Raw genomic sequence first — 20,331 nt, 5'->3', positions numbered from 1 at the left:
GTTGTATTTTTCTCTTTCTAGTGCTCACCTATAGCACATGGAACCACAAAACGACACACAGATTTTGGAATTCCTTCTTCTGGGATTTTCAGAGGAACCAGAACTGAAGCCCCTCATCTTTGGCCTTTTCCTGTCCATGTACCTGGTCACTGTGCTGGGAAACCTGCTCATCATCCTGGCCACCATCTCAGACTCCCACCTGCACACACCCATGTACTTCTTCCTCTCCAACCTGTCCTTTGTGGACATCTGCTTCACCTCCACCACCATCCCCAAGATGCTGGTGAACATCCAGACACAGAGAAAGGCCATAACGTATGAAGGCTGCATCATACAAATTTATTTTTTCACATTACTTGTAGGGTTGGACGTCTTCCTTTTGACTGTGATGGCCTATGACTGGTATGTGGCCATCTGTCACCCCCTGCACTACATGTTCTTCATGAAGCCCCAGTTCTGTGTGTTGCTGATTCTGGCATCCTGGGTCACAAGTGCCCTGAATTCTTTACTACAGAGCTTAATGGTGTTGCGACTGTCCTTCTACACAGACGTGGAAATCCCCCACTTTTTCTGTGAACCTAATCAGTTGGTTCACCTTGCCTGTTCTGACACTTTCTTAAATAATATGATGCTCTATTTTGTAGCTGGGGTGCTGGGTGGTGGATCTCTTGCTGGTATCCTTTCCTCTTATGCTAAGATAGTGTCCTCCATCCGTGCAATCTCATCAGCTCAAGGCAGGTACAAAGCCTTCTCCACCTGTGCATCTCACCTCTCCGTGGTCTCCTTATTTTTTTGCACACTCCTAGGAGTGTACCTCAGTTCTGCTGTGACCCAGAATGCACACTCTAGTGCAACAGCCTCTGTGATGTACAGTGTGGTCACCCCCATGCTGAACCCCTTCATCTACAGTCTGAGGAATAAAGACATCAAGAGCGCTCTGAAAACACTCTTTGAGAGAGAAACTCTAAAAACTCTTGCATCTTAAAAATTCCTATTGATTGCAGGACTTGAAAGCTCAAAGCCAGAAATTAAATGATTTTGATCCAACTTTGTAGAAGTGCCCTTCTATTTATTTTCTAGAGTTCTTGTTTCCTTGATTTCAACTTCTCTACAAGTTATTTAATTCCCCTTGCTAAGCTTTGTGCTGTCTCTGTCATCTAAACCTCTCTGACATCTCCTCTATCATTTCTGTATTTCCTCAAAGTTATCTTCAAAACTGGATTGGAAATATGGTAATTCCCATTTATCTCAGGAATCAGCATGGATTTCTGGATATTAATTTCTCTTCAAATGATATAAATCACAAGTTATTTTTTTCTTGTTGACATTAGAAGCCATAATGTATCCTTGTACTCCTTCCACAAAGAAATCGCACTGGACAACCAAGGCCTCTTGTGTAATTTTTTAAAAAAAAATATTATGTAGTTCTCAATGGACCTTTATTTTTGTTATTTATATGCGGTGCTGAGAATCAAACCATGCCTCATGCATGCTAGGCCAGCGCTCTACCCCTGGGCTATGACCCCAGCCCTCTAGAAGAAATCCCAAGAAATCCCACAGTTTTGCCCTTGTGGATTGCCTGCCTGCAGACATCACCATCTCAACTGCCCTTTCTGATGATGTGGACTTTAACACTGGAGAGAGGAGAGAGAGAGAGAGAGAGAGAGAGAGAGAGAGAGAGAGAGAGAGAGAGAGAGAGAGAGAGATATTATTAGCTAATACATATCTCCAAGTGAAATCCACATGGAAAGTTTCTAACCGACTAACTCCACATAGGGACATTACCCTGGATTATCTGATGAAGCCAAAGCAAACACAAAATGGCTTAAATATGGAAGAAACTGTAGAAAAGTCATTGTGAAGCTAATGCACTGAAAGCAAGACCCCCCCTGCCCTAGCAGGCCTGCTTTGGTCATTATGAGCCCTACACACGCATCAGCTTGTCACACCACACCACATAAATATTGTTAAGACAAAAAAAATGAAAATCTAGGGGAAATGTATAATATATTGCATATTACAGAAACCAACATTTTAGTAACCATTTTTATAATTAAGTTAAATCCAAAATAGCAAATTAGACATAAACAAATTATTTGAAACAAACTAGAATTTATAGAAAAAAAAACTTTTAAAAAATGGTTGAAATATATGAACCTGTGATTTAGAATGATAAATACAGTTAACTTATAAATGCAAAAAAGGTGCTCATTTTCATGACTATACCAAGAAATTTACATTAAAACATTAAGGGACTCTTAAGAATTCTTACTTTGGAGTTTATTTCTGTGATTACAACCTCTGGTTACAGAGCTTTTCTTTTTTGGGGAGAATAACTGACGGAGTTTATATAGGAAGTTTTCTATTTTATTTGAGCTTCAGCTACTTCTATTATAACACTTCTCTAGAAACCACTTAACATCAGACCTCAGAGAGTGTCCTGATTTACACAGCCTCTTAAAGAACTGTGCTAGACGTTGCAGTGGCAAACACAGGTAAGTTATAGTACTGGATTTCAAGAAAACCCTATTAGGCATGAGAAGAAAAATTCAGGTTACAAATGAGCAGTAGATTTCACCATATTTATTCAGCATTGTATTCTCAGAGAAGTATAAGAACCAGATTGCATTGTGTAAAAATACATTTAAAGGAAAGGAAAGTATTAAAACAAAAAGAAAGGCAAGAAACAGAAACAGGTTAAATAGAACGGTTTTTAAAAAAAACTCTATTAAACAAAACATTGAATGAAGCATTGACCATGAACTGAAACAGACATATCATAGGAATTCTATAATGATATCAGTGTGGACTCCTAATTAAAATAGTTAAATATTTAGAAGTAAAATAAAATAATGTTACTAGAATGTTCTAGAACATACAAATGTTATTATTTGTTAGTGAGTCAGAAATTGTGTCTCAGTATACTTGAAAAGATTGTATTTCACTTGAGCTGGAAAAGCTTCAATAGTCCCATAAAGGCTGACATAAATGACTGCCTACACAGAGGAGAATGAGGGTGGTCCCAATGTCATGCTTTCCTTTTAAAAAATCAGAGAAAGATTGAGTAAGAAAATAAATAATATGTTTCCTTGGAACAACAAGAAACCATCATGAAAAGCTCATAGATGAGCAAAATCAATTTGAATAGGCAAGAAACTCAGACATGAAAAAACATTGAAATGCAATTTAAAACTTTTTATGGACAAAAAGTATTCTTCAAAAATGAATTGAATAAAATAACCTATAAAAATACCTGAAATGCTGAGAAATGTAGAAAAGCAGGCACAGATTGATAACAGGAAAATTGAAATGGTGATTGGCATTAAGAATATTTGTTCAAACTTACTAATAATTGAAGAAAGTAGTAGTAGTAAACCCTTCTCAAACCTATCTATGTGGGGAAATTTTAACCTGTCACATTTTGGGGTCCAAGCTTTAAACAGGAGCAGAAATAGAAGTGTTATATTAATTTGGGACAATATCTACAGACGACTATATGTATGAAAATTTCAGATAATTTTCAACTCAAATTTTCTAAGTTAAGGGAATATGGACATTCTGGGTGAGATCATCAATGGTGGTCATGTCTGTCCTGTGCCCTGTAGGATGTTTAACAGAACATTCAGGTCCACTCACCCTTCCCAGTGTCAGTCAAAATCATCTCCAGCTAGTTCTCAATGTCCCCTGGGGGGCAAAGTATATCTTATTGAGAGCCACAGTTTTAAATAAACAATCTCCAAATATCTTTGTATAAATCATTATATCGTATCAATTTAATGAGGAAAAATACCAAATGTCATCGAAAGAATAAATGTTGCAGTGTACCATGACATTGTACGCAGTCTATTAAATAAATTGCATTGCACTTGATGGGAGAAACTTCCTTAAGGTACCACTGAACAAGGCAGCAAGACAGATGCACAGTAGAGAAGCAGGCTGCCCTAAACACAAGCAGGGTGCATGATGTGTGTAGAGGGCTGATTATTCATTGGTAGGAAAAGTGCAGGAGTTGAGCGAGTGTGTGACAACAAAGAATCTGTAAAGTTTCACACATTCCCTCCAAGTACAATTTTACTACATTGTGGAACAAAGTGGAAAACCCTAAGTTGGTGAAAACTCCTATCCTTAAGTTTGAATGAGTACAATTAAAAAAAAAAACAGGAATGAAACCTTTTTGTACCTTCCACATCAAACAAAGATTTCCCACAGAAATTTTCAAATACAGAAAAAAAAAAACAACTAACAAACTCAAGACATATTTAACATCATGCTTTGGGAAATACTTGCAATCAAAACTAGTGAGTGTGGTCCTTTTCTCCTACAAAATAACTTTTTAAATGTGAACATGAAAGAAGATACTGCAATATGATTGACACATGACTGTTGTTTCCAGGTAAGATTCGCAAGTCATCCATTGGTCTAATCTTATCAGTATACTCATATATGAAGTATACTCATATATGCTCCATCTTAGAAATAAAATCAAAATGCCCTCATTTAAATGTTTCCATCCATAGCAAAGGCCCCATTTCTCTATTCCCCTTAATTGCAAAGATCCTCAGGAAAAAATGTATCTACTTTTACTGAAATGACAGTACCCCTCCCATGCCCTCTTCAGATTGTGCTTTGATTACCTTCATTGCCAGTGATGACCCTGCAATACTGAGTTCAACTGACACTTCCCTCTTAGCATCATAAATATATACATTAATTAACTCAATAAATCAAGTGGGCAAGCAGTCCTGACGACTGCTCTGTCTTGGTTCAGGATGAGGCAGGTTTGGCTCAGAGGACCTCAGATGAGCACCCTTGGCATCCATTCTCTGAACCTCTCCTGCCAGACTGGCTGCATCTCTTACTGACCCAGATGAACACTCTGAGCACAAGGGCTCTGTGTGGAAATCCGGATTCCTCTCTGAACACTTGCAGATGAAGATTGGAGACCCAGACAAGATAGGAGGAATGAATCAAGCATTGGTCTCAGAGCCAGACTTTAGACCTCAGAAAGAACAATCACATCCTGCCCTGCCCAAGGTCAAGTATTCTGAGAGAGAACAACAGAGGAGATATACACAGCTCCTGAGACTTCTCATTAGACTTTTCTATTGCAACTCCAACCCAGGGGCACCTCATTCCTCTGTGGGACTTTGTTCTATGCAAAAAAAGATTTCTCTCCCCTGCAGATTCTCTGATCCCAAGAGACCAGGTGAAAATCCAGGGGAATCTATTATTTACTTCTTCTCCATTAGCTTTTCTGACTTCCAGAGCTCTAACCTCCTAACACCTAATCCCAGCCCTGATTTAAAGTTTTCTTCCAAGCCTGACGCTGAGGAACCTGCTTTAATGAGGCCTCTTGGATCCCCAGAGCCCTGTATGTGTTGGGGACACAGTCCTGATAATGCCAGGAAATTGCTATTTGCTCTTCAAAAAAAGAGTTAACTATGACTCTTTGATTTTAAGACTACCCCTACACATTCATGACCCTTCCCCCCCAAACATTTAGAAAATGCATACTTACAATGTAAAGAACCATTATTTACTCCTTAATTTAGAAAATATTTAGCAATTTTAAGTAATACATTCGGATCTTTTTATGCATGTTGCCCTGAGATTAGTACCTTACATATATTCTCATTTGTTTTTCACATTTTGTGAAAACCTCCACACACATGCACCTGTTGTCTGAGCTACTTAAGAAGCTGAAGCTGGAGGATCCACTTGAGCCCAGGATTCAGGACCAGCCTGGGCAAAATGGCAAGTGCCATCTCTTAAAACAAAAATGGAAATCAAAGGATTAAAGCCCATTCTGAGTGGTCAATACTGTGATGACCTCATTCTTCATTTTGCAGATGTGGATCTCAGAAGGATAATTAATCAAATAAAGTTATACACCAGATAAACTGCAATGGCTTTCCTTGGAACCCCATCAAGATGTTGCTTATTCTATGCAGGTGACCTCACCCAGGGACAATTTTGTCTCTAATAGACACTAGGCAATAACTGGAGAATTCTGTTTATCCCAAGTGGGTGGTGCTTCTAATGGATTAAGGCCAGGGATTTTGCTGCACTAGCCCTCAGCACAGAGTTATCTACAGAAACATCAGCAGTGTGACATTGTGAAACCCTGCTCTAAACCAGAACATCGTCACCTCAATGGAGTCTATGGATCCCTTGGGAACATTGCACAGATACAGATTATGATTCCATAGGTTCAGAGTCTCCAGAGATTCTGCATTTGTAACTAGCTCCTACTTAATACTGATGTTGTGGGTCATTGTAAATGGTCTCATTTTGGAGTATTACAGCTGTAAAAATCCAGTGTAGGTGTATTGAGGTTTTCTGAACCCTCCATCCACCTCAGTTCTAACCTTAGGTATCAAATGTTGGATTTGGTACCTGAGTATCTGCATATAGTAGCTTACAAGTACCTGAAGATCCCACCTACTGTATGAAGCTGATATGAGAAGCAAGCTGTGTTTTAGAGCTCACAGCCAGTTACCTGGTACAACAAGATCATCTCCATATCAAATCCATATCAATTCCACATCAGCTATTGAGAATATGTTCCACATTTTCTAAGCTCCTTATGATACCAGGGCAGGGGTAAGTCTCTTGGAGCATTCAGTGAGTCCAGAAATGCCCTGCTCCTGGGAGTCAGCAAATTGTGATCATACAGGTTGACACTTGGGGTGCAACACTGAAGGCCCCCACCTGCAGGAAACTTTGTACTACAGATTCAAAAATTTCACTCATTAGTGATCTGTACAGGTTTTCTATTAATGATGGTTCAATATCTGTAGGTGGCATATATCTCTAGGTTGTACAAGTCCAGGAATTTATCCATTTCTTCCTGGTTTTACAATTTGTGAAGGTTTAATTATTTTTATAGCCTCTGATGATCATTTGGTTTTTTGTGGACACAATTGGCAGAGACCACATGCCTGGAAATAGCAGGTGCTCAATAGACATTCAGGTTCCACACGTAAAGAAACAACACCTGTTTCAGGAGATGGGAATGCCAATAACCCTGATTTGATTATTGATATATTCCTTTAAAATTACTGTATCCCATAAAGATATACAATTATGGGTCCAACAAAAATGAACTTTAAAACCCTATGTCATCTGCTGATGGGTGATTTGACTTCTTGCTTTTCAACTTAGATACTATTTCTCTTATGTAAATTGCTCTTGATAGAACTTCCTGCCCCCAAACAAAACACACATTGGGTTTTCTATCTCAACAAAGGGAAGGTAGCAAAATACTGTTCTTTTAATGCTGATTTATGTCAGTTGTTAATAAAGGGAAAGAATCATACACACACAGCAGCCCTTATAATTGAAGTGTTTGACAGAATGTATTGACAGCTCTAACAAAATCCATGTTCTGGTATTGAGGAAAAGGCCAAGATTAGACAGAAATTGGAAAGGCAACTTAGCTCTATTTTCACCGAGAAAAACTGGGCAAGATTATTTTATGTTAGAGGAAGTAAAAGGGCAAATTTTGGCTTGATTTTTATTATGGACCACGAAACATTATTTTCAAAACATGGTAAAATTAGCCTAAATTTGAATAGACATCTTAACAAAGCAGAATTACTACAAAATCTTCAATCAAATTAAAAAGTATTATATTATGAACATCAAAAATTCATGAAGAAGAGAAGGATTTTGAAATGAATGGTGCTTGGATGAGGATTTGTTGAAATAAAGTTTGATTTGTTAACATGAATAACCATAATCAATTGAATTTGGATTTTTTTCTCATTTTATTTATTTATTTTTATTAAAGCATTGTAGTTACACATTGTCATTGGTTCATTTTGACAAAATCAAACATGCATGGGATTTGGTTTCAGTCCCTACCCTCTTTTTCCTCCCCTCCTTTCTTTCCCTAGTCTTCTTATCTACTGATTTTCCTTTGGTCATTTATTTTTTATTGGTTGTTCAAAACATTACAAAGCTCTTGACATATCATATTTCATACATTAGATTCAAGTGGGTTATGAACTCCCATTTTTACCCCAAATACAGATTGCAGAATCACATCGGTTACACATCCACATTTCTACGTAATGCCATATTAGTAACTGTTGTATTTTGCTACTTTTCCTATCCTCTACTATCCCCCCTCCCCTCATTGAATTTGGAATACAGAGCCCAAGAGGATGCACATTTTGCAAGAAGTGGAAGAAATATAGGAGTAGAACTGAGAACGTGTTCAATGGTCTCAAATGCTCTGAAGTCATGCACATTCCCAGGACATTATTTTTCATGAAATAAGGTGCATGCAGACAGACAAATTCCACATCTTGCCTCTCATTTGTAGTGTTTTAAAAGGTAATTAGAATATGTACTAGTGATTGCCAGAAGCTGTGAAATGTTTCACTGGGAGGATAGAGAGCCAGCACCCAGACATGTAGAGACAAAGGAATAAGTTCTATTTTTCTACAGTCTGAAAGGGTGATTATCCTAGAGAATTACCCACTGTAGATGTGAACAATGAGAAAAGAGGAGCTCAAATTTTCCAAACAAGCAGAAGAATGGAAATGGGATCATTTGATTCACATTTATTATTTACATGTATTGAAACATATACTACTTCCCATAACTATGTAGAATTAATTTAATCAAACAAATTTTTAAACTTGTTTAAATAAATATGAATGTTAACTATCCTGGTTTGATCAATATACAGTATATATTATCGAATCATAATACCATATCCCATACTTTTGTGTGATTAAGATATTTTTTAAAATATTTTTTAAAAAATGTTCATATTGTGGGGACTGGGGATGTGGCTCAAGCGGTAATGTGCTCGCCTGGCATGTGCGGGGTGCTGGGTTCGATCCTCAGTACCACATAAAATAAAAAGATGTTGTGTCTACCGAAAACTGAAAAATAAACATTAAAGAATTCTCTCTCTCTCTCCCTCTCTCTCTCTCTCTCTCTCTCTCTCTCTCTCTCTCTCTCTCCTCTCTCTCTCTTTAAAAAATGTTCGTGTTGAAAATATTAAGATACAAAGCATTAGGGTACAATATGTAATATATTGTATATTAAGGAAAACTGACTTGCTTTGGTAACATTTTATTATCTATGTAAATCCCATAATACCATGTTGCAAACCTCAAATACACACAATGCTACTTAATTCAAATATAACAATATTAAAATAAATTCAAAATAGCAAACAGGAATATGCAAATTGTTTCAATTAGAATTTTAAAAACACAAAATTATCTAATAAGTTTGTGAATCAGTGATTTAAAGAAATAATTCAAGTGGCTCATAAATGTGAAAGGGGATCAATTTCATGAATGTACAAAAAAAATCACCTTAAGCTATCAAGGGAAACTTCAGAAACCTTACTTTGGTGTTTGCTTTATTCCTAAGACTGCAACATCCTGAGACAGAGCACTTCTTTCTTGGGGAGAAATCCAGAAGCAGGAGTTTGTATCCGAAGGCCTCTGTTTCTTTTGAGCTTTAATGATTATCATCATGAAGTTTGTCTTCAGGCAGCTTCCTATCAGGCTAAGAGAGCAGCCTGGTTGCCACAGCCTTGGGTTTTAGAATCTTCATCTCATCTGTGACCTGGAGCTGGTTGCCAAGTTACCATGAGCTCCTGATTCCTCATAAAGGTGTTAATGGAATCATCCAATGAGATAATACCAAGCTAGTGGTTCAACAGCACTGGAAGATACAGAGTGTCATTTTATTAATGTGTTAGCATTGTATGTTTTAATGAGCTCCAGCATGATATTTCAAACATGCATTTAGTGTGCACTGACCAGGTCAGGGTAAGTAACATTTCCCTGCCCATATCATTTCTTCATGTCTGTTGTCTTTGAACTCCACCCTCCTAATCTTCATAAAGTATATAACAAGATATTGCACTCTGTGCTCCCCCTGCTGGGCATCAGAACTTAATCCTTCTGTCTGTGTTTGAGTACCATTGCCTTACATAACTTCATCCCTCCTTCCCTTCCATCCTTCCCAGATTTCAGGAATCACTATTATATATTCACCATAACTTTTCTTTAGCTTCCACGTAGGATAGAGAATGTATAGCATTTGTCTTCTGGTTTATTTCATGTAACAATGTCCAATCCCATCCATGTTCCTGCTAATGATGAGATTTCATTCATCTTTATATCTGAATAATATTCTATTGTGTATAAATACCATATTTTCTTTTTTCATTCATCCATCAATGGGAAGCTAGGTTAATCCATATATTGGCTATTGTGAATAATGCCACAGTAAATGTGGGACTTCAGGAATATTTCTGCAGGCTGACTTCATTTCCTTAGTGGTGATACAACTATCAAAATCAAAGTCGATGAGTTTGAAATATTTTCCCACCTCAAAGACCCTTCTTAAACTAATCCATTTGTACTTTCTGGTTCAGACTCTATACAACAATCCCCTGTCCAAATTTTAACATTCAGAATATAAACACCTTAAAAAGAACTGTACTACAGATCACAGATGCAAACATTCATGCAATCTAGTCTTGAACATCAAGGAATCCATATTGTATGTGAGGAGAAAAACGGAAACAAAAATGAATCAAACAAAAAAAGAATCAGAAAATCATTGAGGACTGGATCTCACTGAGGGCAGAAAGTACAACTAGTGAAACACATAATTGATTATATGAAGAAACTGAAATCAAAGAAAGTAAAACTCCAGCAGTAAAGTAGAAGGAGCAAGTTCTGCTTCCTCCTTCTGGTAGGACCCCGGTTTCTGGCTCTGAGGCTCTGAGCCCTGCAATCATGGGCACTTCTTCAATCTCAGCACAAAAGATGCTTTCACAATTTCTCTTTGTCACAGAGTCTTCTCAGAGCGTTCTTGATGTCCTTATTCCTCAGACTGTAGATGAAGGGGTTCAGCATGGGGGTGACCACGCTGTACATCACTGAGGCTGTTGCAGTACAGCGTGAGTTTTGGGTCACAGCGGAACTGAGGTACACACCTAGGCTTGTGCCATAGAACAAGGAGACCACAGAGAGGTGCGATGCACAGGTGGAGAAGGCTTTGTACTTGCCCTGAGCTGATGAGATTGCACGAATGGAGGACACTATCTTAGAATAAGAGTAAAGGATACCAGCCAGGGGACAACCAGCCAGTAGCACAGTTGCAAAGTATATCACCACATCATTAAGAAAAGTGTCAGAACAGGCTCGGTGGACCACCTGGTTAAGTTCACAGAAAAAATGGGGGATTTCCGCATCTGTGCAGAAGGACAGTCGCAACATCATTAAGCTTTGCAACAATGCATGTGACATACTCACAACCCAGGACACCAGAACCAGCCACACACAGAACCAGGGCTTCATAATAACTGTGTAGTGCAGAGGGTGACAGATGGCCACAAAGCGGTCATAAGCCATTATGGTCAGCAGAAAAATGTCTACTACTGAAAAGAGCAGGAAGAAATGCATTTGGGCGATGCAGCTTTTAAACCCGATGACCTTGCTCTGTGTCTGGATGTTCACCAGCATCTTGGGGACGGTGGTGGAAGTGAAGCACATGTCCACAAAGGACAGGTTGGAGAGGAAGAAGTACATGGGCATGTGCAGGTGGGAGTCTGAGATGACAGCCACGATGATGAGCAGGTTCCCCAGCACAGTGACCAGGTACATGGACAGAAAAAGCCCAAATATCAGGGGCTGCTGTTCTGGGTCCTCTGAAAACCCCAGCAGAAGGAATTCTGAAATTCTTGTGTCATTTTCTGTCCCCATGTGTTTGATGTAACTGGGGAGAGAGAGAGAGAGAGAAGAGACATGACCCAACTATGCAATGCTAACCTGATGGGAATGCAGTCATTTCTATTATGCAGTTAGGACACCAATGTCTCAGTTCTGGTGTGACTCTCCTTCAGGGATCCCTCTGTCAGCTCTGATCTGGAATACCTGTCTTACTCTTAGCCTTTCCCCCAAGTATTGGGGATTTGAATTTTTCCCATGTATTTGAGGCATATCATTTAGTGACCATCATGTTCCAGGCATGGTCTAGGCAGTGACTGGTCAATGCTAAAAGACAAATGTTCCTTTATCTAATGATGGAAGAAGAGTACACACAAATGTCAAGAAATGATCCTGTGGCGTGCCGGAAGTTAACAGGTTCTCTGAAGAACAAAGGGCAGATATGAAGGAGATTGTGGAGAGAAAGTCTTCTTCTCTGCTGCGTGTTCAGCAAAGACAGGCAGAGGCTGGCACTGGAAAAGAGACCCAGGAAGAGTCAGGAGGATCCACGGAGTCATCTTTAGAAGTGTGTACCTGGAAAGGAGAAAGCTAGTGTAAAGGCCCCGAGGGAGGTGCCTGTTTCAGATGTCCAGGGTCAGCAAGGACCGTGTGACCAGTGGAATAAGAAAGGGGGAGAGGAATGTGAGCTGATGTTGGAGAATAATGAAGCTCACAGTGACCTCATTGCTGCTGAATGCTCAGCCCCAAGGAGACTGTGGGCACATATTGCATTTGCATTTTAAGTTGGTTGCCAGGATGCCTTCTGAATAAAAATTCATCCCTTCGTTATTTCCATCTGTTGTTTTATCTTCTGGTATTTGGGTTATGGGTTACGTTTTGCAATATATTGAGCCTAGAATCTAAACACACACACACACACACACACACACACACACACATACACACACACACATGATATGGTCTTCTAGGGCAATGTTAAGAGTGGATTCCTGTCATGCCCAGGGCACTCTTAGGAAGGAGTAAACACCAGGAAATCTGTTGATATTAACTTATGTTTATCAGGTTGGACAAATAGTACCCATAAATTCCTGTTATTAAATATTCCATACACATGTCATCCCGGAGTTCTTTTTGGCTTTGGCCATTTTCTGCCCTGAGTACAAGGAAACATCAGACAGGTTGGGCATGTAGCTCTGTGATAGCCCACCTGGATATTATATGCAAGGCCCTGGGTTCCAGCCCCAGCACAGGAAAAAGAAAGAAAAAGAAAGAGGAAGAAAAGGAGGATTGACCCTGGGTTTCATCCCCAGCACAGCAGAACAAGAAGAGCAAAACCCAGGAAATATAAAAACTCTTCAAAATAAGCAGAAAACCAAAGAAATGGCTTAAATGGGGGAAAAGCTCTAATAAGCTCGAGTGGACTTGCAGAGAAAGTAAGAAAAAAAGAATATTCCTCATCTATGGCTGCATCCCAAGTCGTTATATCTGCTAAGGATCTTGGGTAGCGAGAGGGAGCATGGGAGGAATAGATGAATTCTAGATAGGGCAGAGGGGTGGGAGGGAAAGAGAGTGGGCAGGGGGTTAGCAAGGATGGTGGATGTGATGGACATCATTATCCAAAGTACATGTATGAAGACACAAATTGGGGTCAACATGCTTTATATACAACCAGATATATGAAAAAGTGTGCCGTATATGTGTAATAAGAATTGTAATATATTCTGCTGTCATTTATTTTTAAAATCAATTTAAGAAACACAAAGTTCTCAAAAACAATGTAATAATAATATTTTTGGTGCCAATATAGTTGAAGATTGATCTACGTGGGGAAAAAGCAAATATAGAGGAAAGGAAAAAGAAAAATTCAAAGCAGGAAAACAAAGTTTGTACATTTTATATAAAATATAAAGAGATGTTTTCCTGTGCCATTTGAAACGGATTTGTCTAATTGGGATTTATATTTCATTTCATTTTAATTGACACATATAATGGTACATATTTAAGGGTATAATGTGGATTTCAGGACATGTATACATTGTGCAATGATCAAATCAGGGTAATTAACATATCCATTACCCCAAATATTAATCATTGCATTGTGCTGAGGATATTCAAAACTCCTGCTCCTGGTGATTCTGAAATATATGATTCCTATTTGTTAAGCACAGACACACTACTGTGAAAATGATTACCAAAGTTGATGCAGCTGCCTAACTGGGAATTTGTGCTCATTTATCAACTCTTCTCAATTTCTGTTCCCCTTCCTCTCCCCACTCTCTGGTTGCCACTCTTCTCTCCACTTCTGTGAGATTAACGTTCTTTGGATTCCACAGTGAAAACCAATTGGTATTTGCCATTGTATGAAATAATCCAGATGCTAAAAGACAAATACCAACTGGTGACTGTGGACGGTAGTGGTGAAGATGGCCCCCCTCTCCACAGACTCCCATGGTGTCTTTCTGTGTTATTCCTGGGCTTTCTGTTTGGAACTCTGGGGACAAACCCAGTGGGCACCCTCTAGTTCACTGGTTGTAGTCCTCAGTCAACAGGAAAAGGACTCCTGACAGCATATTCTATAAACTCCTGCACACACCATGACAGGACTGTCCTTTCACAATGAATAAAATCCTGCATGTGGCCTATCCCCGAGGCCATCACAGCACACACTTAACACAAGGTACAACTGTCTTTGGCCTCATGAGGCAAGATCCAAAGAGCTGACTTCACCTGTGTGGTTCACCTTCCTGTTTTCACAATGGCATGTGCACACATTATCTAGAGTCAAATTAAATAAAGGAAGGTTGTCTAACCAAAAGAATGACAGGGAAATAAAACTGGGCTAAACTGAAGGGTTTTAAAACACTGTTAAATAAAATGCAATGGAGCATCAAGCGGTATGTGCAAGAAGATATATAATAACAATAGTTTGATGTGATCAAATGGATTTGTAATTAAATCAGCAGAGACTTAGACCTAAAAGATTATAATCAAAGATTTTCCTCAGATTGTGCGGCGGGTTAGTACTATTTGTTAGATGAATCGGGAATTCAGCCTCGGTATATACAGACACTGAAAATAAGACAGGGTTGTATTTCTGTTTAGTAGAAGGAACATTGAAAGGTTCTTAAAAGACTGACTTCAAGAAATATTGAAGGAGGCCCCCTTGCTTGATTCTCACAACAAATCTGAAGAACTTAAAGACTCAGTATGAAAATAAACAATACATTCTAGAGGAACATTGGGGAAATGACATATAAAGCTATTGAGTGGGCAGAATCATCTGAAATAAGGCAAGAAACTCAGAAATAATGAGATACACATATTTTACTAACTAGAATCTAAACTTTTTGGTGGCCAAAATAATAATTCCCAAAGTTAATAAAGAAACAATAAACTGGAAAATTCCATCCATCGTAATAAATTGATAAGTGTCGAAAATGGGCACGTGATAATAACAAGAAAATTGAGAGTGGAAGCAAGACAAAAATAAGGAAAAAGGGGGGGCATTGTGTGAAAATAGAAGAGCAATCAGGGAGCAGAAGAAGGGATTGAGGGGGAGGGAGGAGGGATGGGGAAATGGAGGAAAGTTGGTTGAATCTGACCTCACTTTCCTGTATACGTATGTGAATGTACCAGAGGGTTTCACCATCATGGAGATCCACAAAACTCTAATTAAAAATAAATAGCAGAGGAAAGGGAACTGGTGGAGGAAGGAAGGAGGGAAAAGGGAATTCCTGGGGACTGAATTGGAGCTAATTGTATTTCAAGCTTGTAACATTACATCCAAATTAATGCTAATGCTATGTAGAACTGAAACAACCTCATAAAAAATAAAAATGAGCAGATAAAAATGCTGCTCCATCTCAGAAATAAAAAATGCCTCCTTTCTTTTGGGTCCCTCTACAGATAATGCACATTTCTCTTTTCCATACAGTTGTTTCAACACGCTATTCTTACACTGAAACCACTCCCTCTTCTGATGGGGCTGCTTTTTCCCTCACCCCATGGTCATCGAGGACCTGCCTGGCATTGCTGAGCTCACTGTTCACTCCTGTTTTTAGCATAGTAAATACATGCATCACTGTATAATCAAATAATTGAGCAAACAACCACAGCCATCTATGGCTCTGGGCGAGGCTGGATTGGCTCCCAAGTGACCTTAGGGCCATGTTCTTGGCTTCCAGCCTGCTCTCTGATGCCTTCCTGCAGCACCTGCTGGGCTCTCAGACTCACCTGGGCAGGTGCTGAATGAAGGGTCTCATGGAACCAAATTCTTCCCTGGACGTGCGATGATGAAGGCTGAAGCAATGCTGTCCAACTAGCCAGCAGGAAGGGGTCACACATCAGTCCCTGAGCCAGATGCCAGGCTCCTAAGTAAAAAAAGCTGTGTCTCATGCAATTCAAGTTTGAGGCAGCAACGGAGAAGGGCAGGGAGCTACCTCCAGCTCTGTGTGTCTGCTCATTAGGCATCATGTTCCTCTGGGACTTTGCTTTGCACTAGAAGCAATTTTTTTTCTTGCTAATTTCTGCTCCCAAGACACCAGATTAAATTCCAGGGGAATCACTCTGTTTCTTCTTCTCCGAGGAATCTTCTGACCTCCAGAGAGCTGAATTCCTAACACCTGACCCAACCCTGACTGAAAGTCTTCTCCAACATCTTGGATGGATGAACCTGTCTTGGCCAGGTCCTCTGGATCCACACAACCTTAGCTTGTGTTGGGGACACAGCCCCTGATATTTTGAGAAAATGGATTATTTTGTATGATCCTTGCATATGTAACACTTTTCAATACTTAAAAAATACCATGTTTGTAACCCATGTGGAGAGTGGTCTTTGAGTCCTGTTTCTATAAATATTTTGATCATTCAAATTGGTAGTTAGCTATTTTTATGGATGTAGTCCTGAGGTTAGCAACTTATATGAATTCTCTTTGTTAGTTTTTACAAGAAGTTCATTCTTTGTGTTTTGTACCACCATGAACCTCATTCTACATTCATACAAATCACGCTCAGGATGGTTATGGGACCTACACAGTTGTGCCCAGTAGGAGTTAGACTCTCAACATGGAACAGAATGGAAACACCCTGAGGACAGGGTCTGCCTACTCTTTGCCACAGTGCTCAATAGACATTTGGGCTCCACACACAAAGAAAGAAATAATAAATGTTTAAGGAGATGAACATGCTAATAACCCCCATTTGATCATTGCATAGGGAATGCACATTTCAAATAAGGCCTGTGCCCCATAATCATTTATGCTTATGTATCAATGAGAAATATATTTAAAAATCATGTCTTTTGCAAATGATTAATTTGATTTCCTCTTTCCCAAATTTAGGTGGCCTCTTTCTTTCTCTTACCTACTTGCTGTGGCTGGAACTTCCAGTACTGTGATGAGTACTGCTGACGGTGGGCATGCTGCTCTTGTTCTAGGTCCTAGAGGAAAAGTTGAAAGCTTTTCGGTATGATGTAAGCTGTGGGTGTGTCACTGGTAGCCTTTATTGTGCTGAGGACCATTCCTTCTACACCTAATTTGTTGAGAGCTTTCCTGTGATGTGATGTTGAATTTTACCAAGTAGCTCTTTCTATACCTATTGAGATGATCAGATAGTTTTTGTCCTACATTCTGTTGCTGTAATGCACCAAGATTGGCCTGTGACCTTTTATTCTTCAGATAGATGCTACTCGATAAGGGTGTCATCATTTTAATGTGCTGTTGGGTTTGGTTTGTCGGTATTTTGTTGAGGGTTTTGCATTGATCTTCACCAGGGACACTTCCCTATAATTTTCTGTGTCCTTGCCTGGAGTTGGTATTAGGGTAGTGTTCTCCTTATAGAAGGAGCGTGGAAGAGTTCCCATCTGTTTAATTATGGAGGGAAGTTTAAGAAGCTTGCTGTTAGATCTTCACATGTCAGGGAGAACTCAGCAGCGATGCCATCAGGTCCCGAGTTTCTTGGTGGAAGACTTCTTACTGCTGATTCATTCTCTCCACTCCTATCAGCATGTTAGGATTTTCCATTTGTTCCTGATTCAGTCATGATATGTTTTCTGTTTCCAGAGTTTATTTTTCTCTCAGTGTTCCCATATATTGGCTTATTTTTATGGTAGTTTTTTGATCTTTGTGTTGCTATGGTGACAGCTATCATTTTTCCACTTTCATTTGATTTTGCTTAATTTGGTCTTTTAGATTTTTTAGTTGAAAGTGATTTTGTTCAGAGAAAAAAATCGAGTTAGTTTTGTTGATCTTTTTTATTGTTTTCCTAGTCTCTATTTCATTGATTTCTGCTTTAACTGTACATATATATATATATATATATATATATATATATATATATACATATATATATTTTTTTCCCCTTTTTTCCTTCTGTTAACATTCATCTTTGGATACCAAATTAGATTTTGTGTCTGGTTTTCTAGACAGTGGGGCTACAAAGGGGAATTTGGTTGCATTAAGAAGCCACAATTTGGCCATCACTAGAGAAGGAACCAACAAGCCAATGCCTCCTCTCCTCAGAGCACTGAATCCAAGCTGCAGGCAGCCAGATTCTGGAGATGGCTGCAGACTCCTCACTTCCCCAACTGCTGCTTCTCCTCTGGGGAGCTTTGCTTTACATGGAACCAGAAAACCACACGGGGACTCCAGGATTTCTCCTCCAGGGACTTTCTGAGGAGCCAGAGATTTAGTCAGTTCTCTCTGGGCTGTTCCTGTCCTTGTACCTGGTGACCATCTTTGGGAACCTGCTCATCATCCTGGCCACCATCTCAGACCCCCACCTTCACACACCCATGTACTTCCTCCTCTCCAACCTGTCCTTTGTGGACATCTTCTTCACCTCCACCACCATCCCCAAGATGCTGGTGAACATCCAGACACAGAGCAAGGCCATTACCTATGCAGGCTGCATCACCCAGATGTACTTCTTCACCGTTTTTGGACTGCTGGACAACAAACTTCTTACTGTGATGGCCTATGACCGCTTCGTGGCCATCTGCTGGCCCCTGCACAACAGGGGCCTCAGGAGCCCCAAGCTCTGTGCCCAGTTCTTCTCCTGAGCTGGCTCATCAGTGTGCTGGGAGCCCTTCCTGAGAGCGTGAGTGGACTGAGGCTCTCCTTCTGCACAGACGTGGGAATCCCACACTATTTCTGTGAATTCCCTGAGGTCCTCAAGCTCGCCTGCTCATACCTTCTTCAGTAGCGTCATATTGTACATAGTGACAGGCATCATGGTTTTTCCCCTCTTGATGGGATTTTTTCCCTATTCTAAAATTGTGGCTTCTGTCCTGCGGATCTCCTCAGCAGGAGGGAAGTGCAAGGCCTTTTCCACCTGTGGTTCTCACCTCTCAGTTGTCTCCCTGTTCTATGGGACCTGCCTGGGGGTCTATCTCAGCTCCTCAGGGACATGCGCCTCCTGGACAGGGGAGTTGACCTCCACCTGTACACCCTGGTCACCCCCATGGTGAACCCCTTCATATACAGCCTGAGGAACAGGGACATGAAGAGGGCCCTGGGGACATGTCTGTGCAGACTGCTGACCTCATGATGACAGTGATACTGACCCTGTGCTTGGACAATTATCACCAAGGATGATGGAACAGGTGCTTCATAGTTTGGACACCGAATCACCCTGACTCAACTAAAATAGATGCTTTGCTTATTGTGCTTATTGATAATTTATAAAGATTCTCTTACAAAGGGTGTCTTTAATCCATTGCCATTTTGTATTTATTTCTTTTCAATTTGTAGGAAAAATTAAATTCTTTGTTGGATGTATATCTGTGGTTCTAACCAATGTCTTCCTTTTACACTGTATTCATTGGGTCTACCAGGAATTAAACCCAGGGGTGCCACATCCACAGCCCTTTTTATTTATTTTTTTGTTTTGTAACAAGATTCTGCCCATGTTCTGTGTAGGGAAGGAGTAGATATCTGTCACAAGTGTGGGCCAACTGGAAATAAAAGCTGGAAAAGTAATACCAAAAAACAGACAAGAACTATATATTCAAAAGTGGGGGCATTGACGGGGTTGGACAGACCTGTTGGATTTGATCCTAACAAAGAGAAAAGCCCATGCATGCTTTATTTATAGCAATATATACCAAAGGGACTCAGTGAAAAGCTTCTTTTGGAAAACAGGATAAGAGTGGGGAAAGCAGGTAGTTTGGTGCTTGGCAGGATATGCCCGTCTCTTCGTGGCTGTGTTTGAACCTGGGGCTGTGAGCTAAGGCAGCATGCCAGCATGATCTAGCCTTTCTCAAACTGGGGAATTTCTCCCAGGTCCTCCCAGAAAAGGCCTCCCTGCCTGATGATGGCTCAAACAGACCCATGATTCACACACAGCTTCCGACAGCTAAGTTGCTAGGGCCTCACTAAGTTGCAGGGGCTGGCTTTGAACTTGAGATCACCCTGCCTCAGCCTCCCGTGCCAGCAGGATTACTGGCTCAAGCCACCGTGCCAGCAATCTTACACAGTCTTAATGAAGTTCAATGTGTCTCTTTTCAAAAATTCCCTTTCCTTTCTGTAGATCACAATTTGGATCATGAAAATTATTAGAGCTCAAAAGTAAGCCATCCCAACCATCCCTAACTTACCAGGTTTGGATTTTAAGATGATGTGAA

General features: G+C 40.0%; 2 protein-coding genes and 1 pseudogene across 2 annotated transcripts; 2 read left to right on the top strand and 1 right to left on the bottom strand.

Moving 5' to 3' along the window:
- Nucleotides 1-37: 37 nt before the first annotated feature.
- Nucleotides 38-985, top strand: LOC144368031 (olfactory receptor 7A17-like). The gene has a single exon (XM_078026173.1). It carries the CDS (start codon nt 38-40, stop codon nt 983-985), a length of 948 nt encoding a protein of 315 aa, XP_077882299.1.
- Nucleotides 986-10,814: 9,829 nt separating this feature from the next.
- On the bottom strand, nt 10,815-11,747 carry LOC101965520 (putative olfactory receptor 7A2). The gene has a single exon (XM_078026170.1). It carries the CDS (start codon nt 11,745-11,747, stop codon nt 10,815-10,817), a length of 933 nt encoding a protein of 310 aa, XP_077882296.1.
- Nucleotides 11,748-18,327: 6,580 nt separating this feature from the next.
- LOC144369648 (olfactory receptor 7C1-like) lies at nt 18,328-19,256 on the top strand (annotated as a pseudogene).
- Nucleotides 19,257-20,331: the final 1,075 nt, after the last annotated feature.

Source organism: Ictidomys tridecemlineatus, chromosome 2 (assembly GCF_052094955.1).
Source record: "Ictidomys tridecemlineatus isolate mIctTri1 chromosome 2, mIctTri1.hap1, whole genome shotgun sequence".
NCBI classification, from domain to species: domain Eukaryota; kingdom Metazoa; phylum Chordata; class Mammalia; order Rodentia; family Sciuridae; genus Ictidomys; species Ictidomys tridecemlineatus.
The sequence above is the reverse complement of the archived record's forward strand: the minus strand, read 5'-3'. Positions and strand labels throughout refer to the sequence as shown.

Coding starts and splice junctions, on each gene's coding strand:
- LOC144368031 (XM_078026173.1), top strand. CDS start 38: ATGGAACCACAAAACGACACACAGATTTTGGAATTCCTTCTTCTGGGA.
- LOC101965520 (XM_078026170.1), bottom strand. CDS start 11,747: ATGGGGACAGAAAATGACACAAGAATTTCAGAATTCCTTCTGCTGGGG.